Genomic DNA, 19129 nt, shown 5'->3' on the forward strand with positions numbered 1-19129 from the left:
GAGGGGCATGGGCAGAGATGGAGAAAAATGGCGTGAATGTGAAGTGGGGAGATGATGTGAGACACTGGCTTAGGGATAACAGAGTACGGGCAGAAAGAGAAAGAACCAAGACAGAAACAGATGGATCGACACCAATGGGTAATGTGGAGTTGCCCATTCCTGCGTCTGAAGAGAGAGGTACATTTCAGAGATCTCCGATAAGAAATTCAGTTTTTTAATTGCCAACTTTGTTGCTAGTTCCAGCTGGCCAAACAAATTTTGAATTAGTGTACTGGGCTTGGGTCTACAAGCTGTTAGAAGTCCACAGAAGCCAAAAGATATCTCACAGAGGATTCTAGAGATATCTGATAAAACTTACAGTAGAGATTACCCTTACTAATTCGAGGTATTTTTACCACAGATGCTACAGTGTATTGCAGCAGGGGTTTTTCCAAGCCTTTGGTGGGCCACTACACTGTGGCAAGTGTTCTGCAATGGGTCTGCTGAGTCAGTGAAAATCTTCTATAAAATAGTACATCTCCATTAAAATTTTGATATAATGATTCAGTAGTCTATGGGAAAACATGTGTTGGCAGCGGTCTGCTGGTTCAAAAGGTGTAGGAATGCTGCCTTTGAGGAAAGGTGAGGTAAGAGGTGTTTAAAGCTCTGCTGGCCAAGGATGTCAACTTGGTATCTTTTTCCCTTTTCAGACCCAGACCTTACCCTTTCAAGAAGCCTTTCCCATTGGGAAATGAGGAGGGTGAGTTGCTAAACCTTCAAATTGTATTTGTTGTCACAGGGAAACTGGAAAAGAAATTCCTGTGGAGATTACAAACTTTATTTGCACTAGTGGGAAAGGTGTAACTGGGGGGGGAAACCATTGAGAAGCCTCTTCGTGAAGAACAATTTGGGGATCCTAGGCAAGAGCCTAGTTTAAGGCACAGTTTCGCTTGGGATTTTTATATCAGTATCTTTCCATCAGATGTTATGCTTTTGCCCCTTCATATCTGGCCTAAATCTCATGTGGTGCTGAAGCTGATCATACACTTGGATTCAAGTGAGGCATTTAAATGTTTAGTTATGCAAGAAGCCGCGACAAAAGTATCGTCTTTACTTGATGCTTTATGATTAAGGGAGGAATTTTAAGCTGTCTCACAGACAGCTTTGGGGCTTTTATGGAGATGGACATAATTGTGTTTTTCTGTGGGTCTTGTGTACTCTCTCCTGTTTTGCCATCAGCAGAACTCAGTCTCTAAAACTGTTTTTCTTCCAATTTCCTTCAGGCCAAAGAGATAGCAGCAATCCAGCGCTCGGAGGCACCAATGAGCAAGATGCCCCGGCAACGTGGGCGATGGTCCCAGCCAACCAGCAACATAGAGATGACTGTGAAATCCATGCTTGACTTGCGTCAGTTGGAGTCTTTCTCTGTTTCCCGATCTCCAAGTCGAGACTCTCTGTCTCAAAACAGCAATGGGGATGACAGAGAAGAGCAGGCAGATCTTCCTGTGCACATCAACAAAGTAAGGGCAGTACTACTCTGAGGAGGTGAATCTATTCTGAGTGCATCTGTCCTGCCTCTGTTTATTATTACCTACATTTATTACTACCCAGTGCCATTCCTTATATCTTTAGAGGTGGCTCTAAACGCCTTCTGAGAAACTTGTTTAGATAACTCTTTTGTAGTTAGTATTCCTGCAACATGTGACTGCCATCTTATAGCAGAGCCCATGTGGGATCAAGGTTTCTTTCCAATGACAGGGAAGACCTCATGTTTCCTTTTACCTCTTTGATTATTTATGGCAAAAACAAGCTGAGAAGCTGAGCTCGGAATTACAGATATGTACCTGGTTACCTGTTAGCTCACTCTTCAGTGGCTACTGGAGTCAAGAAACTGTACCCCAGCAATGTGGCTCATATGATGCCCTTACTTGGGGGCTGTGCTAGGTTATTAAGTTCTCTTAATCTTTGTATTGATGGGTCACAGCAAGTAATGTGTGCTCATACCTCAGAAAGCTAATGCTTGTTTTCCAGTAACAGTCTGTCCTGATGCCTAACTTCCTTAGAGTTTTTCCTTCCTTTATAACTGCATGAGTGAGAAGAGGGTTGAGCTTGTTGCATGCAGTAAATCAATGTTTTTCAGCTGTGGCCCACAGACTTCTCTGAACTATGTCTGATCAGTCTATAAAAGGTAATGGAAGAACTTGCTGCCACATGGCTTACACTCCTGATGTGTGGTCAAAGAGGGATAGGGAGTCCAGTACTTTACCAGAGAATTTTAGGGGATTGCAAACAGGAAGCAAAATAAGAAACCACAGCAGTAGTCTGTCAAGTTTAGTAAGTTAAGAACAGTAAAGACATGGGAATGCTGTGTTTTCTGATCTCAGATTTCTGATCATATTCTGTTCTGTAATGCATACTTTCTAGCTCTGCACAGCACTTGCTGACTTGAGGAAAACCACTGGTAATATCTAGTTTTCTCTATTTTTAAACCAGGTTGGCAGCTCAATACCTCCCCAAGATAACCGGTCCTGTGTGCGACCCCAAGTGATTCGGCTTGTGTCTTGCGAAGAGGGGATTTTCTCTCAGGAACTGGAACCTTCTGAGAGTGAGGAGTGTGTAATCTACCCTGAGCAAGATGAAATCCATCCCACAGACCCTAGCAGGTTAAAAATAAGCTCTCTGCTGTGCATGGCTTAGATGTTTCTGTTTTAGTTTGCTTGCAGCTTGTGTGGTAACTTGGGTGAGTTGACTTACTGCCTGATTGATGCCAGGCATGTTTAGTTGAGAGTTTTATGCCAGCTTGATGCTAAAGGAATCTGGAACTAAGAAGGCACCATTAAAATAATCTTTCCTCTGAGGAAACTGCACATTAGTAGCCTCCTCCAAGGGGTTTTTTTTTGTTGGATAAACAACTTGGGAGCAGCCTTTTTGCTTTCTCCCTTATCTGGGTTGAAATAAGCAAGGGAAAACTTGGAAGCTGGAAAACCACCCAACAGTGATTTATATGTGGCAGTGAAATGGCTGCCCAGAAGAAATGACAGGACGCTATTATTTATGACAATTTCAAACCTAATTGGGCAAGAATTTAACAAGTGGAGTATGTGATGACCCTTTTGTGGGTAATAGAATGGCTTGCATGAGATAGATGGAATTGAAAAGGACACTGGAGACAGTGGAGACCTTTTTTCTTCCTCTGCTGTTTCTTCTGTTTTACCTCATTTAATTTTCTGTTTCATTCTATGCTCCATTTTTTTTCCTTCCCTGAATTTTATTCTTCCTTCCTCTCTTAACCTGATGCTAATAGCTGTTTGATTTCATCTGCCTCTTCCTGCTGTGTCACAAAGAGTGGACTTGATAGCTTTAGACAGGCTTTTATGCAAGAGTGCATGCCAAGATTTTGCAGTTGAAGCTGCTAGGTTTCTCCCAGTTTCTCTTTATTTACACTTTTAATTTTATTGTGATAACATTTGGACCGAGCAGACCCATGTGCTGCTCCATCATGTAAGAATGGGAGGCCCTCTGGTGATGTTGAATGCAGACTGGATACATCTCAAAGTATACAGAGTTTGCAAGCTGCCAGGGGTAATTGCCATTCAGTTCCATTGAGTGTCTTCTGCATCCTACCTTGCATTGGAGTACATCTGAAACCAAAGTATTCCATAAGGTGGAAAACCTAAGTCCTCAGGCATCAGGCAGAAGAATGGTGCTGGTGTCATTTGACAAAATAAGACTTGTGAAATCACAACAGAAATCAGGAACCCCGTCCTACAATGTTGTATGACATTCTTCAGTAAATTAGTCTTGCTCAAACCCAGAATCTTCTCTATTTTGCAACGCAAGTTGCTCAAAGCAGGAGGTCATAAACATGGAAAAATAGTATATTAGGGCTAAAATCCATGGCAAACTGGAGTTTTTCTATTATGCAGGTATAGGCCTGGTTTTAGTCCCTTTTTCATTTTGTAGACCTCTACACTTGTTCCTCATCTGTGCTGGAAATCAAGGCAGGGCAGTGCTGTGCTGGTGCCTGGTAATCACGGGAAACTGACAACACCCAGAAAGTCAGACAGTCCCCTTGAGACTTCACTGTCCAAGCTTAATGAAATGCAAAAAATATACTGTATAATGATGAGAGAAATCAACTTCTTTTTCTCTTTAAAGCTTTACTTTTTTAATCAAAGGTGTTACTAACACAGGTAAGGCCTTATTAAAGTTAGTATGTTCTTCTTTACATGTAAAACAAATATCTCTTCTAGTGCTGTATCTTTCCTGTCTCTCTTGTAGTGAGTTCCAGGTAAAAGCATTGCCCCATGGGAAGCTAAGTAGAGGCTACCACAGTAATGGATGCCCAGACAAACACAGTCCCGACAGCGCCTGCTCTGTAGATTACAGCAGCAGTCGCCTGTCCAGTCCAGACCATCCAAATGAAGGTAAGATATGAAGGCCTTATAAATGTATTTATATGTGCTGTGGAACACGGCAGAAACTTGCTGGCGTGGTTCTGTGCCGTGTTTATCAGTTGCTATCCTGATCTCTAATACTTGATCCTCTTCATGAGCTGAACTGAGGTCACACTCCTATTGGTCTCGCTAGTATTGCTATAAAGATGCAGGTGCATTTGAACAGGCACTTCAGTGAAAGCACTGTAGAAGCAGGAGTTGGTTAAAGTGCACTTTCCTTGTGCGCCTTTGGCTTTCTTTTACCTTGCTAGGTAAGGAGGCAGGTTTAGTATTGAATATCCCATAGGCCATGCTGTTTGTGGGATATGGTAGATTAGAGAATACACTTAATGCTGTCCGACTTTTGCTTTAACATTTCTACGTTCAATTTGCTGAATATTTTTTTTTAACCTCGCCAACGTTATTGTGATTATGCTATTACAACATCAGGGTTTTTCGCCTCTTCTCAGATTCTGAAAGCACTGAGCCCCTAAGTGTGGATGGCATCTCAGACCTGGAGGGAGAGGAAGGAGAGGAGGATGTGGGTACTAGCATGCCGGAGGGAGAAATCCCCCAGACACCCGATCGGGAAAAGTTCCTCAAGCAGCATTTTGGGACCCTGGGCAGCACTGATGGAAAAGGTAAAGTTCTCTGCTTGGTGGGGGGACTTTGTAAGGTTACTCCAGATTTGTCCCCTGTATAAATCAAACCAGGCTACAAGTTCTCCTAGGCTTTCATGGGTGTGTGAGTACAAGGGGGCAAAAATGGGGAACCAATGTAGAGAGGCCTAAAAAAGAGCAACATCTGTTAACTCCATTGGTCTGTGTGTAAGTTTGTGTGGATAAGATCAGGGTCTGTGTCAGTTTGCGTTAAGTATTGTCCCTGGAATCCTGAAGAGCCCGTTCTCTTGTTCCCAGACTAGTTTTTCCTGTTGTATATGAAGGTACTAGCTGTATGTTCACCCCCCCCATTGGTGACGTGTAGTGGCCTCTAGTGGTACATTAAGGCATAACAAATGCCACAAAAGAAAAGACTGAAATGCTGGGTGGAGGGAGAGAATAAGAGAAGACATCTGAGTGGCAAAGGAGCTGGTTAGTCTTTATCGACAAACTCCAGAACAAAGCATATCTTTTTAGAATTGATAATGGTTGCAGGCAGCAATATCTATGTGAGTTGTCTGTTTTCTTTTTTTTTTTTTTTCCTTTCTCCTTTGATGGGTTTGTTTTCTTCTTGATGCCAGTGCTTCACAGTCCTACAGGCAGGATAGGACACAAAGGGAAGCAAAAAAGGAGGAGGCATACCCTTAGGGAGAGTAGCAGTTTAAGGCAGAGTAATCCTAAGTAGAACAGAAAAGGCAGAGGCAATGAAATAATTTCATTCTGTGTGGTTTTAGCTTAAAAAATCCCCTTGGATATGGTGGAACATTTGATAGTGTCTGTGATAAGAAAATGCATGTGTCAGAATGTTTGTTCTGTAACTAAACTGCTCCCTTTTTCTCTCCCCTTTATCCAAAATTTTTAGGTGGCTCATGTAGGAATCTGGAAAGAACTGAAAACCTCAGCATTTCCTCTCGCTTTCTTTCCCAGTCCCCGGCTCTCAGGTATGGCTCTACTCGTTTTGAGTGTTTCTGTCTGTCTATTTTTACTAGTGTGAGTAGGTTTTGTGCTAGGCCCCGGGTCAAAATAGTTGAACAAACTTGTGGCCTTGGTGTGCCAGGGCACAGCAAAGTGTTAGCATAGCACCTGGCAGGCTGCTGCTTGCAGACCCTTGTGATTTGGACAGGCTGTCCTGTGTCACTTTAGCTGTTCTATTTCCTCCCAAAGCAACACTGTTGTTTTGTTCTTTTTCCTCTTTCAGCAATGTGCTTATTTGTTTCACAATTAATGCCTTGATTGAGGAATCGCTAATCATCTAATTTACTCTTCACTGTTTATGCTCTGTTTATTCTTTTGCATTTCATTCAGCTTGGACAATGAAAGTAGGCTTGTCAACTTTTCCTTTGTTTTACAGTCCTTTCTTACTCAGCTTTGTTCCTCAGTCCTACGCCTTCACAGGGTGCTCTGGTGTCTCGTACAAAGCCCCATGGGGATATTATCCTTCCAAAAAAACCTCAACCCTGAAGCACCCCAAAAGGCCTCTCCAAGCTGTTTCCCTTGTTTAAAAAAAATTCCAACAAAACAAACAAAGGCACAAAAAAACCCAAACAAAAAATGGGATAAATACTTTTGTTGATTTGGGTTTATAAATGTTTAAAACAAATGAATACTCCTGTATGCCTCTAAAATGACAACCTGAAATCTCAGCTTATTAATTTAATTGTATAGGACTGAGCAGATTTGGGTACATCTTCTATAGTTCACCAGCTGCGTCTAGATTCACCATGTTAGGGAAATTTTTTTTTGTCATTGCTGTATTCAGCTGCTGCTGTCAGGAGTGCCTCTTAGTCTGTCTCACGTTGGGACTGTATGTTTGGGAAGAAAGCCAGTGGTTAGCTATTGTTTAAGCTTCTGGAGAGTTGCAATGGTGAGTGAAGGCAGTTACTGGTGCTCTAGAGATGTAACAAGAGAGGTGGTTTTAGGTTATGAATACCTCTGGGCTTTTAATCTGTTCAGCTGTTTAAACATGCCAGATGTTGGCAGAAGTTGCATCCTTTCTGAAGTAAGCCCACTGTGCTTGTCTGAAGTGGAGAAGAAGAGGAAATTAGGCTTTGCTCTTGAAGATACTGACCAGGTTTCCTAGTAATTATGCTTTCATAGTGTTAGGAAAGTATAATTGCTTTCTCTTAGGGTATCTTAGAATTGAAAAGCTTTCATTGTTAGTAATATGCCGAGAGAAGAGACCTGACCTGACTTTGCCCAGTCTTCCCTCTGCCTGGAATTTTTCCTTCTCTTTTGCCTTCACCTTTTACAGCGTCCTTCCTGGAAACAGTGACCCAATGCTATTTGTGATTGTGCTGCCTGAGGTCAAATGCCTGAAGACCAGTGCTTTCAGGGATGAGTAGAATGAGGTGGTAACAGCCTAGGGCATTTTTGGCTTACAAACATCCATACAAGGAAGGGGTCTTTTTCCCAGAGAAACTGGCTTAATGCATGTGCCTGTTTGTCCAGGGCAACATACTTGTTTTAACTAGGATTTCTTTATCGTGTTCTCTAGACGATTGTCACTGTCTTCATCAAATCTGATACTGGATTCAAAGCCCATCGAGCCACCTGCCCAGACCAATGGGTTTACACCAGACCTGTTGAAAAATGACAGCAGCCATCCTGGTGATGCATTGGAGAACAGCCAGGTCCTGGAGAGTGTAAATTCAAATCGGGCTGTTTATGCCCAGAAAAAACACAGATCAGCTTTGGAGGCCAGCAGAGTCAGTATGGCTCCTGGACGGGTTATTGCATCCTTTCCAGAAGGCCCTGTCAATGCAGCGATGAGAAAGGCGCAGTCAGTTCACGACCTTGTTCATGAGGGTAAGGACACAGGTTGGAATGGTGGTATAAACCCAAGAATGAAATGGGGAGATTTGAGCTTGAGTAGAGATTTAAATTAAGCTTATGGCTGAGCTGCAGGCTTTGCGTGTCTTCTAACTCTTAGCCTGTCAAGGGAAAGTATTTTTAATTTGTAATGCAGATGCTGGTCTCCTAATTATCAGTCTCTGATATTTGTCTGGCAGCTGTGGGAGGAGCAGTGCCAAGGGTGAAATGAACTATTTGCAAAGAAATGATCTGTTGCTGTGGATGTTTGCTCCAGGCCAAGACTGAAGGCTCCCCAGGGTGGGGAGGAGAGAAAGAGGGAAGGTGGAGACAGTAACAGGGAGCTTACTGTGTCCATGCCCTCTGTGTGAGAGAACTCTGTTTTTGAAACAATCAACTCATGAACCATCAATAAGTGTCAGTTTGTTTTAAAAAAAATAAACAGCAACAGCATATATAAGTGTTTGCCTGCTTCATCTGGCTTCTCAGTTAACAGTGGTCTGAGGTCTTCTGGCCGTACACTTTAAGAACAAGTCTCTCTCAGGTAAGCAGCAGCGTGTAAGCAGGGTGAGGGATGGGCAAAAAAGAAAGCTGCTGAGGCTTGGTGCTATTAACCTGACCTAGTGGTTCTGTACACCTCTCCCAGGGGCTGAGCTCAGGTGCATAGGCTGGAGCAGCTCTGTTACTTTCCAGTTTTGGAATTCACTGCAGGCTCTTGTCTATTTTTGGTATGTTTGTCTGTTTAATTTTCACAGATAAGGGTCCCGGAGTGATATCCTCTGCCAAGCAGCGTCCTCAGACTCTTTTGGTGGTTGAGAAGGATCCCAGACCTAACAATTGCAGGGTGTTATCAGCCGGTACGTTGAAGATGGATGGATCTGGTGCTCTGCTGGCTAAAGATGTCAGGGCTGCAAAACCAAAGTCCTACATGAACCCCACAACCAGCTTCCGGGCTAAGATGTCAAGGAGCATATCTGTAGGGGAAAATCTGTACCTTGGTTACTCCACCGAAATGTTGACTGATGGGAGGACTAGCCCTCCAGTGGCAGAGAAGACACAGTTTAGTTCCACAGCAGATGCTGAGAAGATTAAGCTACCAGTGAAAGAAAATGTTCCAGTGAAGCCAGCACTTCAGCCAGTTGTAAACTGCTCATCTCCCAAGTCCTTCCACAGCAAGTTGGCATCATCAAACCGAGCACATCTGATTCTTGACATTCCCAAGCCATTGCCTGATAGACCCACACTGGCCTCCTTCTCACCCACTACCAAAACAAAAACCCTGCTTGAGCCACAGTCTCCGCAGTCACCCGCTGGGGCCTGTAAAAAGAAACCCTCTTTTCCTGAGGTCCGAGCCTCCAAGAGGGATAATCAAACTGCTGGGTCTCTGGTTCCTGGTAGAGAGATCCCAACAGGACTTGCTAAGGAGAGCCCAGTGGAGAGTCCAGTCTCAAGGACAGGTTGCCAGGATGAGCCAGGGGTCACTAATCCGAAACCGAGGGAGTGGTCAGAGGGCCGGCAGCTAAGGTCTCCTGAGGGCACACAGCCCAGGAGCAGGGAGAGGATCACCGGCATCGCCTGTGTGCTAGACAACCCGTCCGGACTTTGCCCACTAGACCCCATCAGGCCGAGGTCTCCTACATCCATAACTGCCTCGGCACAGGTCTCAGGTGTGCATGGATACCCATCTCTTATCTTCCCCCTTCTGTCTCCTGTCTTTGTGAACCGCCTCATGATTCCATCACATTTCTTTACGTCCAGCTTCTGGCCTGTCTCGTCCTGTCTGCACCTGTCTTGTTCCATAAGCCATCCCCTCAATGGTGAGACACTTCTCCAACCTGACATCTTTTTCTCAGTCTTTAATTTCCATTTCCTCTGGGTCTTATGTCTGAAGGTCCCTTTTTAGCTGAATGTTTTGTAGATCTCAGCACTCCCATGTTTTCAGTCGTACAATTACCTGTAGGGGCTCAAACCTCTTTCTGGTCAATGCTAAAAGCTGACGTGCTGGGAATCCCCATGAGTGTGTAGGTTACATTCCTGGTGCCCGTCTTGGAGCATGTCTGACCAGCAGATGAAGGTGCAGGCCAGCATGTGCTAGCTGAACCTAGCAAGCACAAATAATGGTGAAGTTATAAAGGCTGAGCTGCCTGGCATTTTGTTAATGTGCGGGTGTGCAGGGTCCAGAAGGGTTTGCATACAGTTTTCTCACGTGAGATAAGACTTGACCAAGGTGAGTTCCTTGCAGTAGCCACCTGTGAGAGTGGGGAAGTCTCTGTGCTGCTATCACTCTGCTTTGAGGACATGTCTGCCAACTGGGTATGCAATGCATGTGCAGGCCTAGCCTTTGGGTTTGAGCATAAAGAACATGGATTAATTTTTGAGTTATCTCCAGTTTGGAGAAAAAGGTATGAGGTGGGAAACTGCTTTACCTGCTGAAAACAGCTCTTGGATCTGTTACAGGCCCTGGTTTAAGGTACTTCAATCAAATGAAAACTAGGAGGTAACTTACAACTGAAGCAAAAATCCTGCCCTCCAAGGCAGGAAAACCTCCAGTGGCAGAGAAGACACAATTTAAAATGTCCTGAGGTTTTTCTTCTGTGTCACAACCTGAAAGGAAATACGTTTTCCTGAAGTACTTAGCTGAGTCTTGTAGTAGGAAGCTGGATGTTAACCACTGCACTGATACCTTGTACCTTCAGGGAGCTACACAGTGCAGAGTTTTTAATCCCTTTTGCAACATTGTTCTTATCTGAGAAGGGACACCTCTGTAATCCTCTGACCAGTTCCTTTCCATGGTGCCAGGCTGCTCCACCATTCGCCACAATGGTTAAGTGCAGTATTTCTGCACTGAAGCATTGCGGAGGGATAATCTGGTTTTGATACACTGCTAAGTGTATCACCCTAAGCCTAAAACACTCAGGAAATGTGGTGTTTTGTCTGAGGGACCTGCTGTTCTTACAGCATAGGGTAGCTCTCTGTAGAACAGCCAGTGTGTCTGAAGCTTTCAGACCCTACCCCCACAGGGGTGAGGTTTTCTCCAACAGCAGATGCAGCCTGGAGCTGTGGAATTACATTCTACAGCAGAGAAGTAACAGTGCAGCTGTCTCTACTCTTTAGACTGAGTTTCCTCTTCCAGACTTAGGAATCAAGCTCCATGTCACATGGCTTTTGGTCAGTTGCTAGGAATCTTTGTTTGCAGAAAAGAGCAATTTTTTTGCAGCAGTGATTTTTTTTTTTTTTTTTAAAGCACCTCCCAATACATAGTGTACCCTGACAGAATATTTAGCAGCATCCTTTAGTGAGTGAGGATGATTTAGAACAGTGGATCCCCAGTTTCTTTTTTTTTCTCAGCAGACAGCTGTCAGCCATCAGCTTCTTGCAGACCATGTTTCCCAGATTTTTAGTGGTAGATGTTGGAAAAGCTGATTAGATCCAAGCTGGATATTGCTATGAACAATTTACTGTGGCTTCTGAAGATCATAGTGTGGCAGTTTAGATTAGAACTGCAGGGTTGACAGGGACCTGTTCTGCTTCTGACTTGCACTGTGACTTTGGATTTCCACTGAATTTTTCTGTCCTTCCATTTTCCTGCCTGTATAACAGCTGCAGATGAAGAGACTTAATTGGTTTTTTTAAAGCATTTTGACATTTACAGCTAAAATGCTGTAGGTGTGCTTAATATTGTTGCTGTGTTTAATATTCTCTGCTGGTTTCTGAAGAGCTCTGCTCTGCACACCCGAGAGGCAGAAAATGCCTGTTACTCAAGCATTTATGTTATGTTTGTGACCTTTCTCCAGACTGGCAGCTCACAGAGCTGGAGACCAGCATAAGCGTGATCAGATGTGAAATCCAGAAATGAGCATGAGAAGAAACAGCTGGGTTTAAAACAAAAAGAGGGGAGGAGGGGGGGAGAAAAAAAAAAAAAAGTAAAAAAAATAAAAGGCAAGAATCTTGGACTGCACTGAAGCCCACTGTGCTCAAACTCTACAAGGTTGGGTGATTTGGGAACAAAGAATGCAGATGGAATTACTTGTTCATGCCCCTTTGTTCTTCTAGATGTGTTTGTTTATGTATAAATAGATGTTTTTCTAGCTGTATTTGTTTATACATCATCTAGATGTATTCATAAAATTAGCTAAGGTCCCCTCCAGCCTGTTCAAAGATGATGTTCTTAGAATTGCAGAAATAATAGCATTAATGTGACCAAGTTTTGTTTTTAGGTAACTAAAGGAAGTCAAATGGCCTTTGTCCAGGCCTTTGCAAATCGAAGATAACTGCAGATTGTGTGTGCGTCTATGTCTTTGTTCATGGTTTATGTCTAACTCATGAAAGTGTTTATTTTATTAAAACATTGCAGGCCTTCAACTCGCATTGATGCTTTGGAGATAATATCTGGTGGGGGCAGGCAGAAAATGGTGTGCTTCAGTTGCTTGCTTTTATTTTTCATTTTCAAATTACGGTGTATCAGCAGTGCATATCCTGGGTTGCTCAGAAATGTGATTCTGTTGTGATTGAATTTTTGTCAACATTTCTCCGGGCCTCAGTTCTGACTAGAGAATGCTGTAATAATTCAGTATAATCCTTCATCCTCAGCGCTTAGTTGTACACTGTGCAGAAGGATATATGAGGGGGAACGTCTAGATTTCTGACTAGGTGGAGGCTAAATTAGAGGCTCTTCAGATCAGTCCCTTTTGCCACTGGAAGCCTTCATTTGAACTTGATTTTAATTATAATTGTGAATGGCGTGGGTAATCTGTGACTATTCTTGACTGTAACAAAAATGTGCAATCTGAGAAAAACCATTGCTGACTTTGGAGAGGCTACAGACTGGAAAAATAGGAATGTTTGAAACAAGCAGCATCTCTAGGTAGTATGAAGGAAAGCTCATGTAGAACTTGCTGGTTTAATGAGTGGCTCAAACCAGCCCTAAAAATTGAATGAGAAGGGTGTGCACATGCTCTTTCAAATATATATTTTAAAAAATGATGTTTTCTTACCCAACTGTGAGATCGTGGATATTGGAGCGTGTCTGTGCCTTAGTTTGGGTTTTTATTTTTTCCTCCCCTTCAGAATCGTGCATCAGTGTAGAGCAGTGTGAGCACGTGGTATCCGAGCTCCAGGACAGCATGCGCAAAGCCATTCATCTTTACCGCATGGTGAGTGACCTCAGACACGGGCTCTGTCACAGCAGGTTGGCTTTTTGCAGCCCGTGAGCATCGAATGTATGTGCTTACTGGCTCAAGTTGGTCTCTTGACTGGGTGTTCAGTGACACAAGCTGCCTGTTGTCCACTTGATTGCACCTTAAGCTTGAACTGGGGAGGCAAGACCTCCTGATTTCCAACTTTTGACTTTTCCAACGGCTTGCTCTGGCTCTCTGAGCAAATCAGTTCACTTTTCGGTCTGTTTAGCCTATCCGTAAACTGAAGATAACAGCATGCTCTCTTTCAAAGGGGTATTAGGGAATTAGTTAATATTTATACAGTGCTTCAGAGATAAGAAATATCATAGGAGCTTTAAGTTTTATTATCCCCATCTGTTCTCCGTCTTTGATGCTGGGGAAAAGGATTATCAAATGTGAGATACCAGAGGAATCTAGCTGTGAGAGGGAACATGCAACCACTCGCCTGTCCCTCTCGCTGCCAGACCAGCCATGCAGAGCAATATAACAGCTCTTTGCTGCTTTGCTTAGCACTGATCTGTCAACCTCCTGCAATGAGCGTGAAGCTTCCACAGTGAGCTGCTGCCATGTGGTCCTCTGCAGCTCTGGCCTTAGCGCTTGCATTAGCTCGCTGATCGTGCTCTGTTCCTGTGACCAGCTGCATTGGGCAGACAGGAAGAAATGGAAACCGTGGCCCTGTGCTTGCAGCTTGGAAACAGCACCTCCTTAGGCCCAGTGTAAGGGGAACACTACCCAAAAATGTGCTTCTCATCTCTATCCTATTGGAGTAATGCCTCTGGACTTTGTGTGACTAGCAGTATTGGATGCATGCCCTGCTATAGGATTAAATTGGCAGTCTTGAATGTTGAAGAAAAGGACACTTGAATGGTCTGCAAATCTTTATGGCTTCACTTCCCTGAAGGGCTGAAACTGCTTAACTGGTGCTCTACCTAAACCCCAATGCATTCTTTTTTTTTTTTCCCCTCTCTATTTTCAGGTGTTAAATGATAGAGAGTCTTCTACTGACAAAGATAAAATAGCAGGCCTCCTGACAGAAACATTCTCCTCAATGAAGAAAGAATTGGACTCTCTGAAGGATGAGGAAGAGCTTCCAGCAGTTAAGGAGGAACTGGTGAAGCCACAAGATACCACTAGCCCACTGAATGAGGGATGTGGTGCCAATCTACCGAGTCCCAAGAGTCTGGGAGATGAGCAGACACTAGCTTTGCTGGAACAGTACTCAGAGCTGTTGCTACAAGCTGTGGAACGACGCATGGACAAAAAACTCTAAGAGGGGTGACTTTCAGGTGTTTGTGAATCGTGGAAATAATCCCAAGAAGAGGACCACAGAGAGCTTCAGACTGATGCTATCATCGCACTGGTCTAGGGCTGGTGGGGAGACCTTTATAAATTTATTTCCTCAGGCCCCTACAACTGACTTGCTCTAATTCTTAGCAATGTGCTGGCCACAATTTTAATATTTTTTCCCCAGTGGTCTTCAACTTCCTGTCTCTAGACAAAGTCTTGAAAGAAGAGTTTGGAGAAATTGCCTTGAAATTTCTTCATAGCCAAGGAGGTCAGAATGTTTGGCACCTAAAGAAACAATGAGAATCCGGTTTATCCAAGAAATTCTGAACTGCTGACTAAAAACAAAGGAGTTCAAGTGAAGCCAATCCCTTCTTCTCCAAGGCTTCATGAGAATCAAGAAGCAGACTTTTTATGGGTTTATTTATTAATTTATTTTTCTGACTGTTACTCTATGTCACATTTGTGGCTATTATCTTTGTCCTTTAACAAAAACTGTCAATCCCTTTGCCATATCCCAGCGAGAAACAATCTCTGTATTATAAACCCCCAATAGGGAGACAGGCTGGAGTGTCTGTGCAATTAATGAACTGTTTTCTGCTTAAATCTTGTCTTGCTGTTCTTTCTTTTCCTGCTTTAGTTTTGTTACCTGGAATAATTCTACTGTTGTCATGACGACCCTGTCTGCTTTTCTCTTGTTTCAAGACAGTCCCACACTGTATTTTATCTGCATTGACCTCCGAGGGAAGGCTCTGCAACCCTTGGACCATGCTTTGGAGATTACTTAATGAATTAAGCAGTGGTATTTTTAATCTGGAATTTGACGTTCTACTGATACTTCAGACTGGGTTTTCTGCAGACATTTTAAAAATGGGATTTAGATACAAATATGAAAGTTTGTTTTGGCCACCTTTCATGATTGGATTGTCTTTGATGTCATCATAACTGGGAAATTTGGGATGATGATTTGTTTGTTGAGAAGTGACATGGAAAAGCTGGTTTCCATCTCTTACAGTGTAACTCTGGATTTGGGAGGTCTTTTGGTGCAACGGCTCATCCATGTCATTTGTTCATTTCACTGTGATAGGAAAATGTTTTCTTCTTGCTTTTTCAGAAAAACAGAATATTTACATCCCAAGAAAGCTGGGATTCTCTTACCTTTTGTAAAGCTGTTTCAGCTACCCACATAAAAATGGTTTCCCAAGAACTTTGAACAAGATATTTTGGGATAAGATTACCACCATTTCCCTTGCCCCCAGACTCTTTGCTTTTCATGAATTACTGGTCTGAGAAACAGAAAATCTTCCCTTCTTGCATTTGTGTGTGCAATACTCTTCTCACCCTGTGGAGCTTCTCTAAGCCCATGCTAACTTGTGTTTGTTGTGGCTTAAAACTGTCCAGTGATGTTTTTTTGGTCAATGATAAGCTAAGAAAAAAAAAATTTCAAACCAATGAAATTCTTTAGCACCTTCCCCCATACTCCCACTCCTATCCACAACAGGGACAGATACACAAAATGCTTTATTGCTTCCTCCATCTCCAGTCTGTCTTGTATTTATTTTAAGGCAGAGCAGTGTAATCCCAGTTTATGAAACTAATGCAAGCAACAAGCTTTTGGCAGGAGAGAGACTGCTAGGATCTGTGGAATTCACTCAGAGGCAGCCACACTACGTCACTTGGTTTCACAGGTTACAGGCTTGAAGCAATTTTCTTTCATTTTACTGTCCTGGCTGTCGTCTCTCTGAAACCCTGTGGCACTCCGAAGTGTGGTCTGTTGACTTCTCTGTCTTTCTGTGACTGGAGATCTGCAGTGCAGCCTTTTTTCTACTGGGCTGACCAGGCTGGTGTAGGATGACCCATTTCTTCCAGATAACTCCAGGGCTGAGTAATCTGCAGTTCTTGCTCTCCCCTTAAGAGGTTTGCTGGCTGATCACCACTGCCGAGTGCTTCAGGGCTTGGCAGTATGGGGAGCATTTCAAGAGCTTTCCAGCTGCTTCTGCCTGTAATTTAAATCTGCCCAATCACGTTCCAGGTGTCCTTGCTAACCTTTCCTTCCAGGGACTTGTACTGAAACTTTAAAAGTGTTATTTTCTAGTCCTGTCTTGGCATTGCACTGCACTGTATCAGCTGGTGTGCTCGGTCCCATGGGCAGCTTCTCTTGCACAGGCAGGGTTTGCAAAGGAAGGCAAGTTGAAAACCAGAGAGGAAATTTCTGGCAGTTTTCTTGAGTGAAAAGGTGTGCTGGAGATGCTGCGAGTGGAACGTATGATGGCAGTCGTGTTGGGTCTGTGATGGAGTTGGTGTCAGTCAAGCTTGCTTTTGAGGTGATTAGTTCCTCCACTTTCAGACTGTGAACATATGTCCTAGTATACAGGAAATTTCTTGCTGTGCTGGGACCACAAGACACTCAGGTAAAATAGCAGTCCCTTCAACCCAGGTATCTTTTGGTACTGTCAATAAGGGTTTGAGGGTCCTTTATATTACTTCCCTGTGCAATTTTATTCCATTTTATTATTTAAACTTTGAGGTAGTGACAAAAAGGGTCAGAGATGATACAGAAGAGCCAGTGGCAAGAATGAAATATCCATTAAGGTAAAGAGCAACAACCAGTGAAGCTGGCATAGAGATATGAAACAAAGCTCCTCAGAAATGAGTCGTGTGAAGCAAATCTGATTTTTAAGCTGATCAGAGTGGGTTTTGCTTCCTGGAATGGATTTTGCTTTGGGTTATGGCTGCATATGGGAAACCAGAGGTAAAATCTGATCAGAATGATGGTAAGAGAAGTGTCGGGCAAGTAGATCAGCTGGAGGATGGTTGTGTAGTTTCAAATAAATTAGAGTAGTATATGTAGGACACTTAGGAAAACAGAGTAGAGGTAGATGTGGTCTTGGCCTGAGGAACACTGTTTGGCCAATACCTGTGAAAGATAGAGTACAGAAAGGCTTCAGGAAAGTAGATTTAGGACTGAGATGGTGGGCTGTAATTGAAGAATGAATTGGAAGGGTTTTTTTAAAAAAATATGTCCTGTTGGGCCTCTTGTTTCTTTGCTTGCTGTCCTCTAAGTAACTATTTCTTAAACAGCAAAGTTGTGAGCTGTTTGCCCAAGGTTTGGATGTTGCAAACTGAGTAGTAGAAGTGCAGTAGAGGAGGTGCTGGTGCCACAAGTTTGTTGCTGAGAGGGGTGAGGAGATAGTGTTGCTCCTTATAATTTGAGACTGATCCAACTGATTCTTCCCTGCTAACTTCCTATTGCTGGCAGTAGGAAATACTCCTAAAAATTCTAGTTTACAGAACAAAGAGAGCATAAATGTGTTACATTTTGTTGCACCTTGTGAACATGTTTCACCACAGGCTGTCCATTGGGCCATGTAAAGAAATACGGAATGGTAACTGCCTGGGAAGTGAAGAGGCTTGTGGGAGGAGGTAATAAACTTGAGTCTATCCCTCTTACTGGTTTGTGTGGGTGTTAGCATACCACAACCAGATATCTGTATTAAGACAAGTTATTTGTTTAAGATAAAGCCTGAAAAAATAATTTGGACCTACCTATCCTCTTCACATACATTTTGTCCCCTCCAACCCGACATTCCTGGTCAAAATGAGAATAGTTGTTGGTTTTGTTGTGTGGTTTTTTTGTTGGTTTGTTTTTGTCCGTTCATCAGTCCCCCATCCCCCCCCCCCCCCCCCCCCGATCTTGTAAATAGTATTACTTTGCCTGTGGGACCCCTGTGTTCATTCTTGGGCTCTCTTGAACTGGTGCAGTAGGAAGGGCTGCAACCTCAGAGGGCCACAAACTCTTTCTGTTTTATTTCCTGCTGCAGGCAGGTAACACCTTCCTCCTCCCCATCCCTCAGTAGCACGGAGCAGCTGTGTGTATAGGAGTCTGTGTTTCTTCCACCTCCTCTCTCAGGTCATCCTCTCCTTTCCATGGGACCTCCCAGGTGATGATTGGGGCAGGCCTTACAGCAGCCCCCTCCCCAGTCCCCCGTTTTGCAGACTTCATCGTGACTCAGAGGAATTGGGACGTTTGCGGGAGTAGAAACATACAAACTTAATTTTTTAAAGAGAAAGAATATGTACATAGTTATATATAAGAAAAAATGAAATACAGGTATTTAAACACCATTGGTAAATTCATGCATGTATACGGTGTCTCCCCCCCACCCCACCCCGTTGGATACTGAATGACAAAAACCTCATTAAAATACTAGATTAGCAGCCCCTGAGTGAGCAGGTGCTTCCTTCTCCGGGTAAGCCCAGCATGTCCCAGATTGCAGACCCTGTGTGTGAGTAACTCGGGGGCAGCTGGGACTGTATTCGTCTGGGTCACCTGCTGTGGAGCGCGGAGGGGCAGCAGCAGCGTTAGGAATAAGCCATGTCCACTCCGCATGTCTTTGTGCGCCCTAGGCACCAGGCAGGCACCTCGGCACCCCTCTTCTCCAACACTACCCTTTTCGTTCAGCCGTTTAAAAAAAAAATATATCCCTCCTCCTTTATTTATAAATGTGTGTTTTTATACTTTTGGCTTTAGGTAAAATAATCCTTTAAAATGTCTTTTTTTTTTTAATTATTTGAAAAAGAAATAATAAAAATCGTTTGTTGGGTTTTTTTGCACTGTGAGGCTCCCCCACCCTCCCCCGGGAGCTGTTTTTAACTCTGTATTCATTTGTACTCTGTGTCTTAAACCGTTTCAATAAAAATGTGATCATTTGTTACCGAGCCGCGGTTGAGCTGCGCGACCCACTCGCGCCCCGCGCCCGGGGGGGTGGGGTGCGAGGTGTCGGGG

The 19129-nt window shown here is 43.5% G+C and overlaps 1 protein-coding gene across 4 annotated transcripts in view; it reads left to right on the top strand.

Annotated features, from left to right (window-relative positions):
• The window catches only part of MAPKBP1 (mitogen-activated protein kinase binding protein 1), a 103945-nt gene extending 84887 nt beyond the window's left edge, over nucleotides 1–19058 (top strand). For 2 of the 4 annotated variants that reach the window (XM_074824170.1, XM_074824171.1), the window contains 10 exons: nucleotides 690–739; nucleotides 1263–1499; nucleotides 2473–2642; nucleotides 4261–4406; nucleotides 4886–5056; nucleotides 5937–6015; nucleotides 7569–7879; nucleotides 8638–9699; nucleotides 12950–13035; nucleotides 14036–19058. In XM_074824170.1, coding sequence (XP_074680271.1) covers nucleotides 690–739; nucleotides 1263–1499; nucleotides 2473–2642; nucleotides 4261–4406; nucleotides 4886–5056; nucleotides 5937–6015; nucleotides 7569–7879; nucleotides 8638–9699; nucleotides 12950–13035; nucleotides 14036–14329 — 2606 coding nt within the window. In that variant the 3' untranslated portion in view covers nucleotides 14330–19058. The remainder of the gene's footprint in view (nucleotides 1–689; nucleotides 740–1262; nucleotides 1500–2472; nucleotides 2643–4260; nucleotides 4407–4885; nucleotides 5057–5936; nucleotides 6016–7568; nucleotides 7880–8637; nucleotides 9700–12949; nucleotides 13036–14035) is intronic. The other 2 variants (XM_074824172.1, XM_074824173.1) reach the window with 2 other exon arrangements.
• The last annotated feature ends 71 nt before the right edge of the window (nucleotides 19059–19129 follow it).

The sequence above is a fragment of the Strix aluco genome, chromosome 4, assembly GCF_031877795.1.
Source record: "Strix aluco isolate bStrAlu1 chromosome 4, bStrAlu1.hap1, whole genome shotgun sequence".
Lineage (NCBI taxonomy): Eukaryota > Metazoa > Chordata > Aves > Strigiformes > Strigidae > Strix > Strix aluco.